This window comes from Babylonia areolata, chromosome 13 (genome assembly GCF_041734735.1).
Source record: "Babylonia areolata isolate BAREFJ2019XMU chromosome 13, ASM4173473v1, whole genome shotgun sequence".
Classification (NCBI taxonomy): domain Eukaryota; kingdom Metazoa; phylum Mollusca; class Gastropoda; order Neogastropoda; family Buccinidae; genus Babylonia; species Babylonia areolata.
In genome coordinates this window covers 23,591,142-23,613,089 of record NC_134888.1, presented here as the reverse complement: position 1 = coordinate 23,613,089, position 21,948 = coordinate 23,591,142, and the positions used below count along the sequence as shown (strand labels likewise).

Genomic DNA, 21,948 nt, shown 5'->3' with positions numbered 1-21,948 from the left:
TATCCTGTATTTCACACACCTGCTCTGACATCGTGCGACCTTCCGTGATGATGTATTTTGACGCTCAACTCTTTTGTTTTTAGTACATGGAGGTGTGTTGTGGCGAAGCATCGTCTGCTAGCGCGCGCGTTCCTTAACCAGCGGAGCCCATATATCACGAAGGGGGGAAGCAGGCCGCGCTGTGCAGATTTCTGTGCCTGTGACATCACTGCGAGAGAAGCTGATAGCATTAGCACCCCTGCACGAATCTAGGTCGACTCATCCATGAGTCGCTCGGTCATCATTCTTGCATGAGAGGGGTTGGTGTATTTCAACCAGCAGAAAAAATTATGCCCATAAGATACAAGTTGGCCCCCGACTGATATGAAGTCTAGAGACCCCGAGGAAGCAGAATCACCAAAGAAAAAAACTTTATGATGGAAAACAACGTTCTAGTACTTGTACATAGACTCGGCTCTCGGACTACAATGTTTGACTATCGTTTGTGTGTGCATATATGTGTATGTGTGAAAGTGAATTTGTGTACGAGTGAGAGTATGTGTGTTTTGTTGTGTTTGTAAACAGTCAGATTCAAAATTAGCTTATGCAAATAGTTCAAATTGCACAATAGACAAATGTTCAAGTACTCAGTAATTTTATATTTGTTTGCTTTTTTTCTCCTCAGTTTCATTTTTTACATTCATTGTATTTAAGTTAAAAAGCAGATATATGTAACTGATATTTCTTCAAGTATAAATTGCATGGTCACATAGTTTGATTGTAGAGTTATGTTTATGTTTTAACGAAAGTGTCACATATATATGTACTGATATTAATGATTGTATTTCTTGTGCAGGAAAGGTGTCAATATATGTTTTTAATTCTGTTTAGGGATGGGTTTTTTTCACAAGTTTGTCTCAACCAAATTTTGTTTACAAGCCTAATTATGCAGATGGACCCAACTCACATTGGTCATTAACTCTTTTGACTTATAGCTCAGTAAATTTGATCTTCACATTGGTCATTAACTTTTGACTAGCGCTCAGTAAATTTGATCTTCAGTTTTCTTAGTAAAATGGATTTCCCCACCTTTTTCATGATAAGATTGATTTACCTATGTTTACAACTTTTTACATTTTGCTCACAAAAGAAAAAATCTGTTAATCGGTATAATCTGGGGAGTGAATGCACACATTTTACGTTTATGATACATAATGCACACATTTTATGTTTATGATGCATTTGTGTCTTCTGAGGCATACAAGCTGGATGACGGGTTTTTGAGAATGACATGTCCATTTTTATTTGCAACCTTCCAGGGCTATACAGAATTATAATTGGTGGAAGCTGTAACCTTGTATCCATATTATGATAACTGCATTCCCCATTGCAACTCTTTTCTCTATGATATATTGTAATCTGCATACCCCTTTGCTGCTTGGCTAGGATCTCGCAATCTATACCAGTCCCTATTGCCAGTCGCCGACCCTCCCTGCGCACACAAGTCAGAAACCATATTGGTATTATCCAAAGGTAACTGGAGCTTCACCATCATACCTTGCTCTCAGATAATCTCCTTGGCAACCCTTCTGTGTGGCCAGGCCAAACCTTGGTTGCCGTTGCATTTTGTGTGCTCCTGACACTTGGTTGGTTTTGCCCCCCAACCCCCTTTTTTGTTTGTTTTGGTAACAGTCTGTACCTTGAATATGATTTTACTGGTTTGGGAAGTGTACTAATTTCGTTTTGAGTGTGTATCATAATTGTGTGAAATGTAAAGTACAGGTTTCGGATCACATACATTTTTTTGTGCACCATTATGGAGAGGAAGGGGATGGGGGGTGAGGATGGGTAAGAAAGACAAAGACAAGTAGTTGTAAGTAATGAAATTGTGGATTCTTTTGTAATTCTCACTGTTGGGTCCATGTCAGGTCTTTTCAGCCGGCTCAAACCCGGAACTTAAAAGTGAATAGGTACTGTGAAAGGAAAGGACTTTATTTTGAACTGTGAACTGCATAAGTCTAATGATAAGAAGGGCAAAATAAAGTTGAAGCAGAAAATCTGGCTGCAACCATAGCACACGATAGCCACCTTGTCCACTGGGGACACTGAAACCATAGCATGTGATAGCCACATTGTCCGATGAAGACACTGCAGCCATAGCATGTGATGGCCACTTTGTCCAATGGGGACACTTCAGCCATAGCAAGTGATGGCCACTTTGTCCAGTGGGGCACTAAAACCATAGCATGTGATGGCCACTTTGTCCAGTGGGGCACTAAAACCACAACATGTGATGGCCACTTTGTCCAATGGGGACATTAAAACCATAGCATGTGATAGCCACTTTGTCCAGTGGGGCACTAAAACCATAGCATGTGATGGCCACTTTGTCCAGTGGGGACACTAAAACCATAGCAAGTGATGGCCGCTTTGTCCAGTGGGGCACTAAAACTATATCATGAGATATGCCATTTTGTCCAATGGGGACACTAGAACCATAGCATGTGATGGCCACTTTGTCCAATGGGGACACTGCAACCATGGCATGTGATGGCCACTTTGTCCAATGGGGACACTTCAGCCATAGCAAGTGATGGCCACTTTGTCCAGTGGGGCACTAAAACCATAGCATGTGATGGCCACTTTGTCCGATAGGGCACTAAAACCATAGCATGTGATGGCCACTTTGTCCAGTGGGGACACTAAAACCATAGCATGTGATGGCCATTTTGTCCAGTGGGGCACTTTAACCATATCATGTGATGGCCACTTTGTCCAATGGGGACACTAGAACCATAGCATGTGATGGCCACTTGGTGCAATGGGGACACTGAAACCACAGCATGTGATGGCCACTTTGTCCAGTGGGGACACTAAAACCATAGCATGTGATGGCCACTTGGTGCAATGGGGACACTGAAACCATAGCATGTGATGGCCACTTTGTCCAATGGGGACACTGCAACTATGGCATATGATGGCCACTTTGTCCAATGGGGACACTGCAACCATAGCAAATAATGGCCACTTTGCGGATGAGGACACTGCAACCATAGCAAGTTATGGCCACTTTGTCCATTGGGAACTCCACTTATTTGTGATATTCATTGCCATGTGCAGTGAAATTCTCCCAACACATGTGAGAAACATTTTCTTTTTTAAATGACGAAGAACTTACCCAGGTGAGGTAAACCTGACAAGATGGCGTGGAGAGCCTTGGCCAAAGGAATGATTAAGCGCTTATAGTTTTTAGAGGCGTTTGGTTGGCTGAGAGCGGTGGGCCCGTCTTTTCACTGTTAGCCGCGCGAAATTTGGCCAAGCAGAGCAAACCAATAGGCCTAGTTTGCATCAGTTTGACATGGTAAGTATATTTAACACCAAACATGGAGTATAATACAAACTCCTCCTTTCCACTTGAAAATCAGCAAAAGCATCAAGTGGAGGGAAAAGATAAAACATTATGAAAAATATGAGTGATTAATCAAAGACTATACTAAAATGATTTCATACAGATCAGACACAAATGTTTTTGGTCCTGCAAGCAGGTTTGTTTGTTTTTACACAGTATGAAATTGTTTTAGTGTGGCTTGAGGGTTTTTTTTGTTCACTTACACCCCACCCCCACCCCCCTCCACCCCAAAAATAACCTGTTTACGGGAAATGTGTGCTTGATTTGTGTGGTTAATTAAAAATTGTATTCTGTGCCTTTTGAGTGATATTTTCCAGGAACACTGCAGTTCCCACATTCGAGGCTGAGTTTTCTTAAAAAGTAGAAATGAATTACTTTCACAGTTTCAGTGCTCCCCATTTTATTAGAACATTGCTTCATGTTGTTTAGTCTTCGTTAGACTTACTTTCTTTGTTTCTGTCTAACCAGGCTGTTTGCTTTCACAGTACTCTTTCACTTTTATTCCTGTGTGATTTGAGCTGTCAGAAAAGGATCTAGAGATGCAGGTGACACTTTAGCCAGTGAGAAAAATACTGCAACAGACTATGCAGTGGACTGGTTTTGTTCAAGATTGGAATGAATGTAACTGAGCCATATGCTGACTGTATTTCGGTTACGTTATTGTGTAGTAAACACTGAGCATGATGTCTTTCCTGTTGATGTGCCCACAGAACCATAGTTGGTTTGTTTGTTTTTTGCTCCAGTGAAATTTGCTTGCCATATTTGGTTTCCAGTTTTAGTGATGATTTCAAATGCACCATTATTTTTTTGGTTCTTTGTGTTAGCTTCCCCTCCTCACCCAGTATCAATGTGTTTTTTTCTAAATCAGTGGTAAACCCTCTCTAACTCATCCTTCTTTTCTGTAGAATTTCTTCCAGATATTTTGCTTTTTTGGGAGAGGGATTTTTGGTGTGTGTTTTTTTTTTAGTTTGGGGGGGGGGGGGGGGGGGGGTCAATGTATAGTTTATACCAAAGTAGATTCAGAGAAATATTTCCTTGAACTTGAAGCCTACTTGGTACTAGTAAACCCCACCTCTGATCAGTGATATCAGGTTGTGTTTTTCACATTTTTAGCAAGATTGTGTGTAAAATAGATAACACAAGGGTTATCTCTGCAAAAGTTTGGAAAGTGGTTGAAGAGGTAGGACAAATACACCCTTTGTCTGCACAGTCAGTTTGGCCTTGTGTTGTTCATTCCTCCACCTTTGTTTTAGAGTTAGAGCATGATATATATATATATATATATATATATATATATATATAATATACATATATTACTCAGATCTTTTTTTTTCTTTATATATATATATAGTTATATCAAGTTTAAGAAAGTGCATACCTTGAAAATATACATCACCAGTCGGTTTTGGGAGAGGAATAGATTTTAAACTACAAAGATCTGTTTGTTGGAGAGAGTACTTTAATGTGAGAACAAATTTATTGTGACATTTTAACATTTCTTGTGCATTAGAACTGCAACATGAATCAGGAACAAGAACCATGGCATAGTACTTTATCAAAGAGGAGGGGGTGGGGGTGGGGAAAGCAATGGAAGGTACGGTGTGAGTTGGAAATGAGTGAAATGGGCAATGGTTATGACAGCAATGGTCAGTCAGCTTGCTAGACTTTCTTTCTTTCGTTTTTGCTTAAAACCCATTGACCTACCACACAGGGCTGTCAAAGAGTATCTGTTCCGATCATGAAACTTCCATGAGTATCAGTCTGATTATGTTTGTTTTCAACACCCACAGAAAGAACAGTCAAACATGTTTATTAACAAGGATCATTGAAAAACAAAAACCAAACTTATCAAATAGCATTAAAGAGATAAAACTGATGTTTGATTATTTGCAGCCTCTCTGTAAGTATGATTTCTCTCGCGTGTAACACACATACATGTATGCACGCACACATGCACGCACCTACCTATAAAACACAACATTTTTTAATTGTAAGAAATGGGTGTGTTTTACCTATAGTTTTGTTGAATTTGAAAATGTACACATGTGTGCAAGTGCACACATACATGTGCACGTACACACACTCTCTCTCACACACACACACACACACACACACACACACACACACACACACACACACACACATATACACACACATACACATAAATATGTACACAAGATTTTTTTTTTAATCATAAAAAATGGTTTGTTTATTACTTACAGTTGTGTTATATTTGTAAATGTTTCATCAGGATGATTTCACATTTTCCTCCTGGGAAATTTTTGTTTTGTTTGAAAAACTCTGTATTGCTATTTCAAGTCCACTGCTTCTTGAATATGTGTGTAGAAAGAAAGTACAGGTTGTAATGGTATCAAAGTCCAGGGTTGAACCAACATTCAGTGATCTTGCATTGTGGCAGTAAAATTATATAATTGTTGTTTTTTTAAGTATCTATGTAGGCTTCTTTAACACAGAGTTCTCAATATTAAACCTTGTCAGTGCCATGCAGTGTTGTGCATGTATCTTTCTGCTCTGACTTGTGTGTTTGGCTAGCTTAATACATGTAGCATATTCTCAGCTGTTGGATCTCGCTATGATTTTTTTTTAAGTTATATCTTTATGATTTGTTTATTTATTCATCATATCATTCATACTCTATGAATTCCATATGTGTTGCAATGGATTACTAATGTTTTTGAGAAAAAAAGTTACATATATATTGCTTTCAAATTGTATAATGAAATTGTTGAAAATAGTGCATGCAACAACTTGCAAGATTTATGAAAAAAAAGCAGAAAGACATGGGATATAGATATAATCACATTGGTATATGAAGTTTTTCAGTTCATTGGTGTAGGTCCTCTGATTAGTGATACATGATACACAAGAAAATTCTTGCACTTCGCATCAAAAGTTGAACTTGCTTGTATATTTTGATGGTTTCACGACTAAGAAACCATCAGAATATCCAAGTAAGTTCAGCCCCCTTTTTTTTTTTTTTTTTTTTTTTTTTTTTTTCCAAGTTGAGGATTTTCTTTTGGAAGTTTTTAACTGTTTGATTACTAACTGTAATACAGTTAAACAGTATTTTTTAATATTTTATTATTTTTTTAACAGAACATTTGTACACAAGAGTAGTGATTATCTGTGTGCCATAACTAGAATCATTCAGTTGGTTGAAAAAAATGTTCTGTCTGTCTCTTTTTCTCTAAAAGTTTCTTAAAATAATGCACCATTTGAAATCATATATAACATCAACACCAATCCATTTATTCTCTTACAGGTCCTTTCTTTCCATCATTTTAATCTCCCTTCCCTTATCTTTTTTGTTTTATTTTGTTTTTTGTTTTTACTTTTTTAACTGTCTTTTTTTATGTATGTAGATGTCTTGCCCTTTTTTATCTTCATGCATACTCTTACTTGTTCTTTCTTTCTGTGAGGGTTGCTACTCCCAAGTCTACTCAAATTTAAGTGGAATTTTACGTGAATGACTGTTTTTACCCTGTTGTTATTGGTATAGACAGCCACATATGCTGACTGGATTGAGGGATTTTCACCGTGTGCAAATTTTGATTTTTTGCATGTGCATGTACATGAAGTAAATTGAGGCATTGGTGCTGTATAAAAGTTCAGCACCTACGTAGACCTTGGAGATAACACACAGAAAAAATTTCCAACCTTAATCCAGCAGGCACTGATACCTTGGATCAAACCCTGAAAGCCAGAAACCAGGGATTGATAGTCCAGAGCTGTTAAATTCATCTGAAGCTGTTTATTTAAAGGAAAAACAAAACAAAACAAACAAACAAAAAAAAAACACCCTGATGTTTCACAAGCTGACACTAGTGTCAAAGGGAATCTGCAGGGTTAATTTGTCTCATAATCTTTTATTGTAGTTTCAGAAGAAGAAAAAAATTGTTATGGTTTGGTTTGTCTGTTGTCTGTATTACTCCATTACCATAGACATAGTGATAGTTTTGTTGTTTTTACACAACCTGCTTCTCTCTCTCTCTCTCTCTCTCTGTGTGTGTGTGTGTGTGTGTGTGTGTGTGTGTGTGTTGTGTTGTTTTTCGAAATCCACTTTTTGCCAGTCCTTGTCTACTTGCAGTCAAGGCACAATGAAATGGGAATAGTTTTGTCCCCAGGGTGTGAATGTTCAACCTGTAGCATTTTTCTGTTGAATGAATAGTCACTTCGATCTTCTTTTGTTATAGTTTCAAGTTTGTAGGTAAAAAAAAAATAAATAAAAAAAGGAGCAGCCTCACTTTCCTCCACCTGTACACTGACAATTTTTCATTTTCTTTAACCCATCTCCGTTTCACTGTATCTTCCTAGCATCATTTCCCAACGTTTTTTTTTCTTTACTTGTCAGTGAATCAGAAACACCCCATTTACCTGTGCACTTGACAACAAAAAAAAAAACACCTGTCGTTTTAATGTTGTCATATTTCCCCATTTATCTGAACATTTGTCTGTTTTTCTGGTGTTGTATAGTCTGTGCACTGTTTGAGATCAGGGCGAAACATTTCAGGATTGGAGTTGGGTCATAATATAAAATGCACATTTTGAATGGTAATTAGATAGGTTGAATATGGGTGTGTATGCATGAGTGAGGTAAAGGGAGGGGAAGAGTGGTGGATGGGGAAGGTGGAGGGTCATTACTTTCAGCATTCTTGATGAAAGTTCTTTGTTAAATCACATAGATCATGTCTGCATTTTGCATTACCGAAATTATATATATGTATACACACATTATCATGGAAATAGTTACAAATTCTACATGTATTTTATGCAGATGGAAGTGAGATGACAATGCAGTCATCTTCTGATCAGGAAAGTGTCAATGAGACTTAATTGGAAATGATTTAAGATTAAGGATGTTGTTCATTATTACAGATTCTGAAAGCATCCGCTGCTTCTTATCAGCACAAAAACAAATTAGAGTTTAAGGATACAATCTTATTCATTGTTGCAAATTCTGAAAGCAGCGGCTGCTTCTTATCAGCACAAAAAAAACCAACAATTATTCAAGTTTGAGGATATGACCAAACAGTGAATTTTGCATGTATCGTTTAATAATCAAGATTTCTTGTGTTGCAGCAGTACCAGTGCTGTTGCCATTGACAACAAGATAGAGCAAGCCATGGTGAGTCTTGACAATCTAAACAATCAGCTAAGTGAAAAGGCACATAGCAATGCTCCTCTGGAGAACAAGGTGGAACAAAGTATGGTGAGTCATTATCCTAATAAAAAAAATTATCACTATCAGTTGATACTAACAGCTGAATTTTTTTGTCCTGTGTATGGACTGATATTACACACACAAAAAAAACCCAAAAAACCCAAAAAAACAAACAAACACCACATCAGTAATTAACAAAATTGAGATGAACTGAACATGATGAAAAAAACTTTTGCATGACAGCAGAAATTCACAAGCAGTGTGGACATTAGAATGCATGTTACCCAGTGCAATGAATCCAACAGATTTTTCAGATCCTTTGTTTGCTTGGACAATTGGACATTGTCTGATGGCTGACTGGGGGGGATTTAGTTCCATTGTCCACCATTGCTTATTGCTTTGTGCACATTCTGTGTTCTTCTTCTTCTTTGCTTTTGACACTGTGCACTTTTATGATTTTTTTTTTCCAAAGTGAAAGCAGTGAAAGAATGTTTTGTCTTAAAACATTTTGTATTTGGAGTTGCATGAATATTTACAGTCTGAGCAGTACTAATGCAAAATTTAATGATGTAGATAAAGTACATTATTAGACACACAGAATTTTAAACAGAAATTGTTGAATCTTGATGAGCAATTTTCATTTTGGCAAAAAAATCACTTGGCAAGAAATCATATGTGCAAATAAATGATAATAGCATAAAATGTTAAACTCATTATAAGAAAACGTGAAATGAAATAAAACATTAAAAAAAAATCAAATAAATTAGAAAGTAAAATTATATCCTGTAGTCTTGTCTTAAAAAAAAAAAAAAAAAAAAAAAAAATTTTATATAAAAAAAACACCTCAAAGGGGAGTTTGGGGGGGTGGGTGGGGGGGATTAACCCTGACACAAATCAGTACATACTGCAAGTGTGTTACGTGTGAGTCAGATTAGAGTTAACCCTGTTTGTTTTTTGTTGTTGTTGTTGTTGTTTGTTTTTTTTTCGGTCTGGCATGAATGTAAGAAAAACAACTGATCTGCTATCCCTCTGACCGTTTTATGACAGATCTGAACATCAGGAAATATGTAGCCTTGATTAAAATACCATCTAAAGACTATAAAATTTCTTCAAAACACTGAAAAGCTGAATGCATACAACAGAGGTTATGAATAACAACATAATTAAAACCACACCTCCAGAATTCATTGTTACAGACAAAAAATGACCATTCCATGAACTGGGTTCGACTTCTTCTTTCATGGGCTGCATCTCCCATGTTCACTTGTATGTACACGAGTGGGCTTTTAATAGTTTTATGTGTATGACCGTTTACACCCCGCCATGTAGTCCGCCATACTCCATTTCTCTGTCTTTGTTTCTGTCTGTCTCTGTCTCTGTCTCTCTCTGTCTCTCTCTCTCTGTCTCTTCTCTCTCTCTCTCTCTCTCTCTCTCTCTCTCTCTCTCTCTCTCTCATATTCAGACATGTAACATTTTACCTGTAAGACACTTTTGTTTATTTACCCCATCATGTAGGCAGTCATTTTCGGGGGTGTGCATGCTGGGTATGTTGTTTCCATAACCCAGAGAACGCTGACATGCATTACAGGAGCTAAAACATGCTTTTTTGATCTTCTGCTTGCGTATACACATGAAGGGGGTTCAGACATGAGCAGGTCTGCACACATGTTGACCTGGGAGATTGGAAAAATCTCCACCCTTAACCCAGGCGCCGTTAGTGAGATTCAAACCCGGGACCCACAGATTGAAAGTCCACTTTAACCACTCGGCAAGTGCACCCGTCAAACTTGGTACAAATGCCAGCATTAGAACTTTGAAACTCATCCAAGTCACTCCCTTACAGTTTAAGAATGAAAGTGAAGTTTGACTTCAGGAGGTAAGATTAATAGATCCGTTGGTTGAATATAATTCTTTAAAAAAAAATAAATAAAAAAATAAAAATAAAAAAAAGATTCTTTTTTTTTCAATTATATTGTACAACTATGATGCACTTGGTTATCATGCTTTCGGCTTGTTTTGTTCCCCCTTTCAAAGGTTCTGCCATAACCACCCCCTACCTCCCTAACCTTTCCCAGTTTCTTGGTCATTGTTTGCATATGTGGTTGGTTTAACATTTGGCTTCACTTTTTTTTCATCTTCCTGCACTCTTGTTTTCAACATTTCCCTTTACTCCCTTCTGCTATTTTAATGTCAGTGTAATGCTTCACAGTTCATCCTACATAGTGCATTTTTCATCCATGATCTGTTGCATCTTGTTTAAATTACCATTTATTGCCTCATACATCAATTTATTTACTTTACTCTTCATCAGTTGACAGTATAAAGAACCTTCAGTAAGTGTTTTGCAAGTTCTGGGCATTCAACCCTATTGAATTAGAAAGTTAGCTTTGTTGCACTTGCTGGTTCGACACTGTTAGAAGAAAAATAAATTGTATATATATATATATATAAAAAGAAAAAGACACATCAATCTGTCAAATATTCCAAATTTTCGGAACAGTCACATTCCTTCCTCAAGGGAGGAACACACACACACACACACACACACACACACACACACACACACACACACACACACACACACATATATATATATATATATATATGTCTCATTCAGACCTGTAACATTTTACCAGTATGACTGTTTTGTTCATTTACCCCATCATGTAGGCAGTCATAGTCCATTTTCAGGGGTGTGCATTTGGGTATGTTCTTGTTTCCATAACCCACGGAACACTGACATCAATTACAGGATCTTTAATGTGCATATTTGATCTTCTACATGCATATACACATGAAGGAGGTTCAGGCAGCAGCAGGTCTGCACATTTTTTGACAAGGAAGATCAGAAAAATCTCCACCCTTTTCCCACAAGGCGCTGTGACCGGGAATCAATCAAGGGACCCTCAGATTGAAAGTCCAGTGTTGTTACCACTCAGCTGTTGTGATCACATGGACATGGATGTGGCTGTGGAGAATTCAGGACAAACAGCTTGGACTCGGTTAAAAACAAAAAACAAACAACAAAAAAGCAACAACACAATATGCTTCATACATAGGAAAAACTAAAGCCTGTACACAAGGCATATTGTGATTCACTTGTATAAGGAACCTTTTGTTGCTCCAAATTGCACTTACTCTTTCTACTTTGCTTTTGTTTTGTTTTTTGGTCATCTTTGTTGTTGTCATCTTCATCTATGCTTTTGACTTCATTGCCTGACACTTATTTGCTTGACTGTACTGCTGCTTTGTAAACAATCGCCAGTTGTCTGAGCAAAAAGTCCACCTTTGAGAATTGCAAATAGCCAAGTTGCCTAATATCAACATATTTATAGATCAGTTAAAGACTCGTGATGTGACTTTTGAAAAGAAAGGAAAAAAATACAGACAAATCTTACTTCGCATTTGGCATGGAAAGTTAAGGCAAATTCAAAGTCAGTAACATATGTTATGCTGATCTCTATAAAAACATCAGCTTGCAACTTTTTATTGTGCCGTCCGGATCCAGCACATATGGATTGTGAATCGCTCAGGTAATTCACGAGTGGCTCTGTTCTGTCTGCACTACTCTGAAAAATTTTTACGTGGAATGTGCGACCATGCCCAGTGCACATCGGGACTGTGCAGCATGAAGGTAAACGGATGTGAGATCTTTTACTGGTGCAGAAACTGTGTCATGCTACATCGTTGAACGAACTCCCGCGCATGTTTTGGAATCTGCTGTATGAAGGTAATTTGCTGGCCTCAGATGTCTTGAAGATAGATGCAAGATTTGGTTCTTCACAGTTCAAGGTATGTGGATTATTTGATAATACAGGGAACTGTTTTAAAGGGCTTCAGCTCTTCACAGTAAGGGGTGTGCATTCTTTCAATTATTGATGTGTTTTTACTTTCAGATAAAAAGTCTGTGTTGAGTACCAAGGTAGAGTAGTGTGAGTTTTGTTAAAGAATTTATTAGAAAATTTCCTATTTGATATCTTTGAAAGGGTTAGGCAGAATCTACGAAAAGGCCAGGCAATCTCCAAACATATTGAATTTGAATTGATTGAGTATACTGCAAACAAATAACCACTTTAGTTGTAGACATAACATTCTTTTGAGATGCTTGCATAGTCTTTTTTTTTCTTGGGTATGTGCTATGTTGCTCCGGAACTGGGCAAGTCAGACCTGATGTTCAGAACTGCTACCAATACTGATTCCTGTAGGGACTGAAGTATTAATGCAGTGATTAATTACCAGTATTATAATGATTCCTCTACAAAATATTATGATTCCTATAGGGACTGAAGCTTTAAAACAAACTTGAATTACTGCCAATAAATAATTATTATTATGATTCCTGTAGGGGCTGAAGCATTAAGACAGAGTGAAATACTACTAATACTGTAATGATTCCTGTAGTGACTGGAGCATTAAGACAGAGTAAAATACTACCAATACTGTAATGATTCCTGTAGGACTGAAGCATTAACAGAGTGAATTACTACCAATCCTGTAATTTGTCCTGTAGGGTTAAAGCATCAAGACAGAGTGAAATACTACCTATACTATAACGATTCCTATAGGGACTTAAGCATTAACACAGAGTGAATTTCTACCAATACTGTAATTTCTGTAGGGACTGAAGTATTAACACAGAGTGAGATACTGCCAGTACCATAATGATTCCTGTAGGGGCTGAAGCATGAATTAACGCAGAGTGGTGTGCGCTGTGTTCCCCAGGACCTGGTCAAGTCTCACCTGATGTTTGCGGTGCGGGAGGAGGTGGAGGTGCTGAAGGAGGTGATCAAGGAGCTGGTGGAGCGCCTGCACAGGGTGGAGCAGGACAACAAGCTGCTGCGCAGTGAGGCCTCCCCGGACACACTGTCCAGGCTTCCGCCCCCGCTGCCCCCTCTCCAGAAACCCCTCCTCCAGCTCATGGGCTCCCTGGCACTCCCGTCATCGTCATCATCATCCTAGGGTACTCTGTCGAAACAAACTTTTCATTTCCAGGCAGCAGCCTCTGGAAGATGATCTCTGCCACAGACTGCCCGCCAGCTGGTCTGGTTCATCAGTCAAGTTTTACCCCTGTGGGAAAATAAACTGGGAGGTTGCAGGTGTGTGAAACACCGATGATCATGGCCTGTTGCGAGAGTTTGAGCTGGAGACAAAAGCCCTATGGGTTATGGTAGAGCTCTGTGTGGGAGGGGGAGGTGGGGGCATTAGAGAAGTGGATCTGTTGATCTGTGTGTCAGGACTGGCATCATGTCCTTGTTAACAAAGGGTGGCCTCTTTGTGGACATGGCCGGCAATAATAACCTCTTGCGAAACGTTTCTGGCTTCAAGTCTGCAGGGTAGAAACAGAGCTTGAGATTTTTGATGCTTTGCTCTGTTGATATTTATCTCTGTTGAACTGTTGTGCAAGCTTGTGAACATGTGTGTGTGTGCTTGTGTTTTTGTATGTGTGTGCATGTGTACTTATGTGAGATATTTATGAAGGATTATTTACGGGTGGATTTTTACCAAGACAAAATTGCAAATTTTATTTTTCAGATTGCAGGATGGATTGTTGCCAAAACAGAGCTTTGGTTCACACCTTTCAGCCCAGTAATTGACAGGTGGATCTGTCCAAAAATCATTCATTATTATGCAGCTTCTTTCCTTGAAGTTTTTAGCTTCGATTTCAAAAGAAAATGTTAGTGTGGTTCATTCCTTCTGTAGTTTTTGGCCCTGTTTTAGCTGGTTGTTTACATACTAGTACTTGTTGTAATGTTTATAGTTTGAGGCTGGTGAAGATTAGATACTTTCCATGGAAATCAAGGTTACATGTATTTTGAGGGACATCAAGTCCAGTCCCTCCACCCCCACCCCCCCTTTTTTTTTTTTAAATCTCCAGAGAGAAATTCACATGTGTTCATGTTGCTTATGCTAAAAATTCAAACATAAAATATGCATTTAAAAGACATGTATGTGTTTAATCAAAAGATCACATAAAATTATAAAGTTACATTTACATTGACAAATTTATGAACACCTAATGTACTAAGAACACTTAAAATGCTAACTCTTAAGGCACATATACATGTTTGAACACTTAAAGTGATCACATAAAATTGAATTGAGATCACCTCAGAATCAGAATAACTTTATTATCTCAGCAAGAGAAATTAAGTTGAGAAGTGTGATACAAATTACATGGTCAGTGTAAACTTTTAGTTTTGACAGTGATGAAGATAAGATGCAGTCTCCTGATAGCTATTTGATTTTGAGGATATTAAATAAAAAAAATATTAAAAAAAAGAAAAAAAAAAGAAAAAAAGAAAAAGAAAGATCTAGAAGAAAGAAACAAATCTACAGAATCTGCGGCAGATGTGCTCGCTAGCTGTTCTCTTTTCTTGCCAGTTTGAAGAAGGAAAAGTGTAAAGATAATGTCACATGAACTAGTTCAATTTTGCAAGAAAACTAGCTTAATTAGAAAGGACCATGCAGCAGTTTTGATAACTGCAAAAGGTGCTCAGCTTTTCTGTAGGTCCTCCCTGTGTGAAATGAAATGGCTTGATTGGGAAGAAAATGGTAGTCAGATGAAAAATGGCTAAAATGAAATATGCTGCAACAGATACTCGGAAAAGGAAACGTCTGTTGTTGTTTTTCTGTATATACTGGTAGATTATTTTAGGGAATTTCATTCTAATGTTAGAAGACCAAAGAAATGTGTGTTTGTTTGTTTGTTTGTTTGTTTTTTTTTGTTTTTTTTGTTTTGTTTTTTTATCAGACACGATTGGAGCATGGTTTAGACTTTGATTGCATTGGTTGTGTTCATGTCATTGATGTTTGAAGTGGTGTTCAGTTTTCACTTTTTTAATGTGATCACTTAACGGGCTTTCTTGGTCAGCTGCACTTAATGCAGCAGTGAGCATCATTTTGTTGGATTTTAGTATTTGCTCAAGCTTCAAACATGGTTTGCTCAGTTTACATTTTTGAAAGGCCATGCTTCAAAAAATATCAACTTTTTTCCAAGATTTTTTAAATTTTAATTGATGATGGGCAAAGGCAAAGATGCAAAAGTATTCAGTGTTTTTCAGATGAATCTTCTTTTTCACAATTCAGCAGAGATATAGATAATAGTTGAGGTTAAGATTTCATATTGCAGTGGTGTGACAGTTAACATAATAAACCCACTAATTAAGCTTTAAATATGATCAGTCCAATGTCTTACATTTTGCAGTTCCCTCACAGCAGCTTTCATTGATTTATTTGCTTTAGACTGAAAAACTAGTACAGTAAAAGTACCCATCTTTGTAGGTATGTTTGTCATTGATAATCTGATGTTTAATTATTGTATGTCACATTGGAGCAGGCTGGTGTGATTTTCCTTTTAAATCATTGCATTGCAAACTTAAAATCTTATACTGTACACAAGACCAAAGATTAAAAAAAAAAAAAAAAAAAAAAAACCTAAAAAAAACCCAAAAAAACCCCCACCTATCTCTTACACTACCCGAAGCAGTTTTTTTGTTGACATTTTTAATGTACTCAATTTTGTAGCTATTGATTTTGTAAGTTATGTTTTAGCCATTTCTTTCATTTTAATTATAAAAAACTGTGGTTATTGATAATCAGTATTATTGATTACAGTATATAAAAAAAAAAATCAACCTATCATAAATTGTATGTTTACTGGTACTTGAATGATCAAGAACGAATTGTCTGATCTGAAGCTAATAACAGTACTTGTAATTGAAAATGTATTCCATAACAGTCATCATCATTTTCATTGCGCTTGACCCCTTCTGGGGGTATAGGCCATCAGGAACAATCCACCGGTCTTCCGTCTTAGGTCCATGACTATTCACAAGTGTGGGTTAGGTCCATGACTATTCACAAGTGTGGGTGTATTTAAATGTGTTTAGAATTGAATATTTATTGGCATTTACCTTATGCGGTGGCTTTAATACAGATTTTCTTCCTCAAAAATTGTACACAGTGACTGCCATGGAACATGTTCAAGCTGCCATATTGATTCAGTATTGTCAACATTATCAAGTGTTAAATGGAGAAAACTCCATCACATGCGGCGTGAAGCAGCTGCCATCAAAGCAAAGACACAAATGGAATGACGCAGCCTGAAGGACTATCTATAGCTATGAGCATAGCAATACAGATTTGTTCTCAAGCTGCAGGACCCATACACTTTTACACATTGTCGTTTGACATATTCCCCAGATTGTGGAAGTTCAGAGTTAAATTCAGCCACTGATTGCAGACCCCACTGTTGGCATATGGAGGTCGAGAGGGGTTTGGAAGTGAAGTCGCGTAACTTGGTGCTTGCTTTTTGCTGTCATCTTGCTAAATATCTACGGCTGTTGAATTCTCTTTTTATTGATCTCCTTTCACTTTGTCAAGGGTAAATGATTCCTGCATGTCTCCCTCCTTTACTGTTTCCTTAACCATCTCTGTGTATTTCCCATCCCATCATGAAATCAAGTCAGCTGTTCTTGTCAAGAACTCTGGAGAATGTTTTTTTAAATGGTTTGTCGCCCATCTTTGTGACAATGAACCTCTGTCTTCGTGATTCTGCACATCTTCAGTCAGCATTGTGCTGCAACTGCCCAACTCAGAGTGACAGTACTGTGTGTCCTCAACACTGGTGACATCTGTCCTGGTGACTCGTGGCCCTGTGTATTGGGTTGGGTGATAAGGTAAGCAACAATGATAACAATGATCCAACTGGATCTCTCTGCTGTTGTCTTTGATTCCATGGATCTCAGTGTACCTCTTAGTCAATTGCAGTCAGTTTATTGTTGCACCAGGCATGTTTTCTTGCTTTGCGTTCATCTGTCACACAGTGATGCTGAACTTTGTCATCATCTATCAGGCTGTTTTCCCTGTAGCATAGCATTCTTTGTGTGGTGTGATTTATTAGCATACTTTGTTAGGTGTAGTTCTGATTGTCCTTAAGACACAAGCCCTTTCTGTATGTTAACATTGGTTGGTTGGTTGGTTCAACATTCCAAGAATTTTGTCATACCCTGCATGGTCAGCCATCTCTTCATTGACACAACAGCTGACCCCGCCCTCCTATCCTCCCACCCCATATGTCTCTGCATTTGTATTTTTAATGTTTGTTTTTTGGTATTTTTATCTTTCAAAATACCCAACTTTATGATTTTTCCAAAGGAAAAATAAGGGTCAGTAATACCTGTCTCTCTATTGGTTTTTGTTGTTGTTGTTATTTGACATTTAATTGAAAAAATAATGTATAATCTTCTTTCAAAGCTCTCAGCTAGGCTCCAGTTAGGTGCTTTAAACACACTAGTTTGGGGTCGCTGTTCATTCATGTTTCAGTGTTAGAGCTCTGATTTATGCCTCTCAAAGCTTCTGTCTTCCCAAATACATATACTTACCATGTCAAACTCGAATGCCTGCCTGTCCGTCCCCACGTCTCCGCCGTGGTTCTTATGGGGCATTTTCTTCGATGGCCACGTAATGATTCAGCGCTTAGAGCTTTTAGAGGCAGAGCTAAGAGCAGACTGGGCAAGATGGCTCGTCTTTTCACTGTTAGCCGCGCGAAATTTGGCCAAGCAGAGCAAACCGATAGGCCTAGTTTGCATCAGTTTGACAGTATATGTATCACCAAACATGGAGTATAATACAAACTCCTATCTTTTGCACATAGCGATTCAAGTGGGATCTGCAGCTTTATGAAGAAATAGTGCTTAGAGACAGATTAACATTTCAAAATAGTTGTCTCTTTTTTGTATTGTATTACTTTTTTTGTCAGAACAAGTGATCAGCATGTTTCTGATTTCAAACAGTATATTGCTCATATTTCACAATTTAAAAATGTCAAAATTTACACCCAGGTGAGGAAGGAGCAGTAATGAAACCCTGCATTTGTTGTTGTTTTTTTTTGGGGGGGGGGGGGGTTTGGTGGTGGGTGTTTTTCAGTTTGGTGTTTTTGTTTTCGGTTTTTCTTTCTGTGTTTGGTTGGTTGGTTTTATAATGGTGTTGGAGTTCAGTTGTCTTTAGTTATGACCGTTCTGAACATGCCGATGTCAGAGAAAAACAGCATGGTGTGCCCTTGTCTTCCGAGGCACTGAAGTGACCAAACCTGTTCGTAATCATTTCAGTATCGCCCTGCTTACAGATATTGTCACTTCTGCATCACTTTTCTCCTGGTCACTGTTCTAAGTAATCAGAGTTGGAGTACAATACAAACTCCCAGTGCTACTTCTGCATCACTTTTCTCCTGGTCACTTGACTAATGTGAATTTTACTCATGTGAATTTTTTAAACCCATCAGTGGTTTGCATGTGGTTTTGGGTTTGTGTTTGCATGATTTTTGGCTCAATAAAAGTTTCATTCATGTTTTATAAAGTTCATCAGTTTTATTCACAATTTTTTCTGCTAATTGATGCATGGTTTTCTTTCAGTTGAATATAGATCATTTTGATTCTAAATCTTTGTTAATGTGATTTTAACATGTGCAGGATATTGATGTGTCTTTCATGGTTGTGTTTTATTGCTGGAAATGACTTTGCTCCATGAGCAGGTTACTGCCCCTTGTGTTTTATGTATTGTGTAAACAGTATTAGTTCATTTTTGCTGTGTATTTGTATCTGTGTTGTGTTATTTTAATTTGTCAAATCCATTGGTACAGACAGCATTAAAGTTTGCTTTGGAAATACCATTCCAGGCATAGCCATGAGGGTGTTGACTAAGGGAAAAAAAAGTTCAGAGATTGTAGTTGTACTTCCATGAAGTTTGTTTGTTTGTTTTGTTTTATTCGGTTCTTGCTGACACACACACGCACCATGACAGGTGTAATTATTATATGCTGCAGAATTTTCAGCAATTACAGCACATGACAGTGTTTCTCATGATCTGCAACTTGCAGCTGCATAATACCTGACATGACAGACTTTGAAAATCAGTTCTTTTTATTTTTATTTTTTTGTTGTTTAGATAATACTTCATACACATTTGAGACAAATTCCATTCTACATTTTTCATTGACTCCATCTAAAGAAATACCATTAGTATAAGGTTATTATTAACTTTGTAATCACAACATGAACAAATAATAGCACCACACTGTAGGATATCAGAACATGTAATAAAAATGAAAACTTCAAATTCAGCAGTCCAGTAAAATGTATTGGCTTATTTTATAGTTGTTTTGTCTGTACACTTATTCTTGCCTTTTGTCCGTTTATTGTGAACGGTTCCATTTAGGTTCAGCTAAAACGACTTGTTCAGGTTAGTAAAGTATTCATAAAGGATTGCCTTAATATTAGTCTGATGGAGGTTAAGGTCAACTTTCAGGTGAAGAAGCAGAGATCTGAGGGGAGTATCAATCTGTGTTGTGTGTATTTATCATTTTATACTTTGATTATTACCTGGTAGTTTGTCTGATAATCTGTTAAAATGCGATAAAGACATATATCTGAACTTTCTCAGTTTTTACTGTATCTTGTACATTTTATGGGTCCTTTTTTTTTTCTTGTTCCTGTCTGTACCTCCTTTGGTCTCTCCCTGTCGTCGGTCATTCATAAAATGTGTATGTATTACTGTTTGCACATTATCAGAAGCACAATATCAGAAGGGGTGATGGCCTTTTTGAAGGAAACATTGTCTGATGAAACATTTGGCGGCGTCCTCACCATTTCTTTATCACTTGATTCCGTTATTCCTCTGTTGTCAGTCTCTGTCCCTAACAAGACAGGGTTCGAATTTAACAGGTGCCCGGGTGCAAATGCTATGGAAAGTTGGCTTGGGCACACAAATTTTCTGTCAAGAGTGCCCAGTTGGCATTCGAAAACTGATAAAGGCGAAAAGAAAATTAAAAGACACGCCAAGAAAGCAAGCTCGAATGCGGTCAATCGAAATGTAAAGTGGCGTCTTCTACAGTTCTCTTCACGGAGCAGCATCTTTGCTTGTGCGCAATTGGATGTTGACGTTCATGGCACGTTAGCGTTTCCCATTTTCCTTGGCACATTTTATTTCATTTTATTATGCTGACACCCAAAACCACAATTGGACACTCAAATGTTTTGTCCAGAGTGCCCGACTGGCACTCAAAAGAAAAAAAAAGGTTAAATTTGAACCCTGCAAGATCAAATCAAAGTAATGGTTCCCATAGCTATGTCCCTTTCTCTGTGGTTTGGGGATTTGTGTTTATTTTTCCTTGCTCTTCTATATTTTTTTGATTAATTTTGAACATTAAAATATGACTTGTCTTGATTGAAGGAAAAATTATTTCTGTCAGTCAAGCGTTTGTGAAAACATCTATGCGGGTTTTTGATTAGAATGGCTGTGGCTGTTTTACAGATATAAATCATAAATTGCATCTGTATGCTTTTTGTGTGTTTGTTTGGGGGGAGGGGTGTGGGGGGTGCATTTGTTTGCTGTTTTTGTTGTGCATTTTGAACTGCACAAAACTTTTAGTACAATAGTAGACAGGAATGGGTTTTTTTGTTTGTTTGTTTTGTTGTTTTTTGCTCAACCATTTCATTCTGAAAAGTATTGAAATTAGATCAGAATTTGTTTGACATTGAAGGCAAAGATTCTAATTTTGTCCTCATCTGAAAGTTTTAACTAATTGCTTTGAATAAAGTGACACTATTGAATGTGAAAGTCATTACAGGTGATATCTGTACAATCTGATAAAATGATGCTGTTCAGTATGAAAGTCATTGCAAATATTTGTTCAAGCTGTCTCTTTTGCCCTATTGCTTCAAAAGTGTAATGATGAATGATCTTTTTTATTTGCAGAGAAACATATTAGAGTGAAATGTTACAAGCACCTTCATTTTATTTTATGTCACAATGAAAAATTCACAGAAAATTCTGGAATACACATGATATTCTAGGCAGTCTGGAATACTTCATGCAGCTAAGATTGAAAGGAAAAGAGAGGTGTTTATGTACAAGAGGTTTGTGAAAGTGAAATTTTGTCATGTTGTATACCTTGATGGGAATATACAGATGTTCGTCATGTACCCCGATGGCAGGTTGAGAGTGGATTTGGTGTGAGATCATTTCCAGATATATATTATCTGTTGATGCTTGTGTAAGTGGAAAGACAATTTTTCACAGAATTCATCTAGTAATGAATGAGTGAATGGATGAAAAAATAAATATTATTTAATTGAACCTTTTCATGTTCAGAGTTTGTGTGAGGTGTGGGTCAGAATGTGCAAGCTCAGTTTCTGCAGAGAGAGGAAGTCCCAACATTTGACGGCGTTCCTTTCAAGCTAACGAAATAGATGAACAACTCGAATTGTTTGTGAGAACTTCATGGTGTTATAAGATAAAGGAAAGTTTAATCCAACAGTTGATGGTGTTCCATTCAAGCTAATGAAACAGATGAACAACTCAAATTGTATGCTTTGTGAGA

The 21,948-nt window shown here is 37.4% G+C and overlaps 1 protein-coding gene across 4 annotated transcripts in view; it reads left to right on the top strand.

Moving 5' to 3' along the window:
* Window positions 1–21,481, top strand: part of LOC143289159 (uncharacterized) — a 46,282-nt gene extending 24,801 nt beyond the window's left edge. For 2 of the 4 annotated variants that reach the window (XM_076598061.1, XM_076598063.1), the window contains 2 exons: window positions 8,492–8,534; window positions 13,293–21,481. In XM_076598061.1, the coding sequence (XP_076454176.1) occupies window positions 8,492–8,534; window positions 13,293–13,529 (280 nt within the window). In that variant the 3' untranslated portion in view covers window positions 13,530–21,481. Of the gene's footprint in view, window positions 1–8,488; window positions 8,535–13,292 lie in introns of all 4 variants that reach the window. The other 2 variants (XM_076598062.1, XM_076598060.1) reach the window with 1 other exon arrangement.
* The last annotated feature ends 467 nt before the right edge of the window (window positions 21,482–21,948 follow it).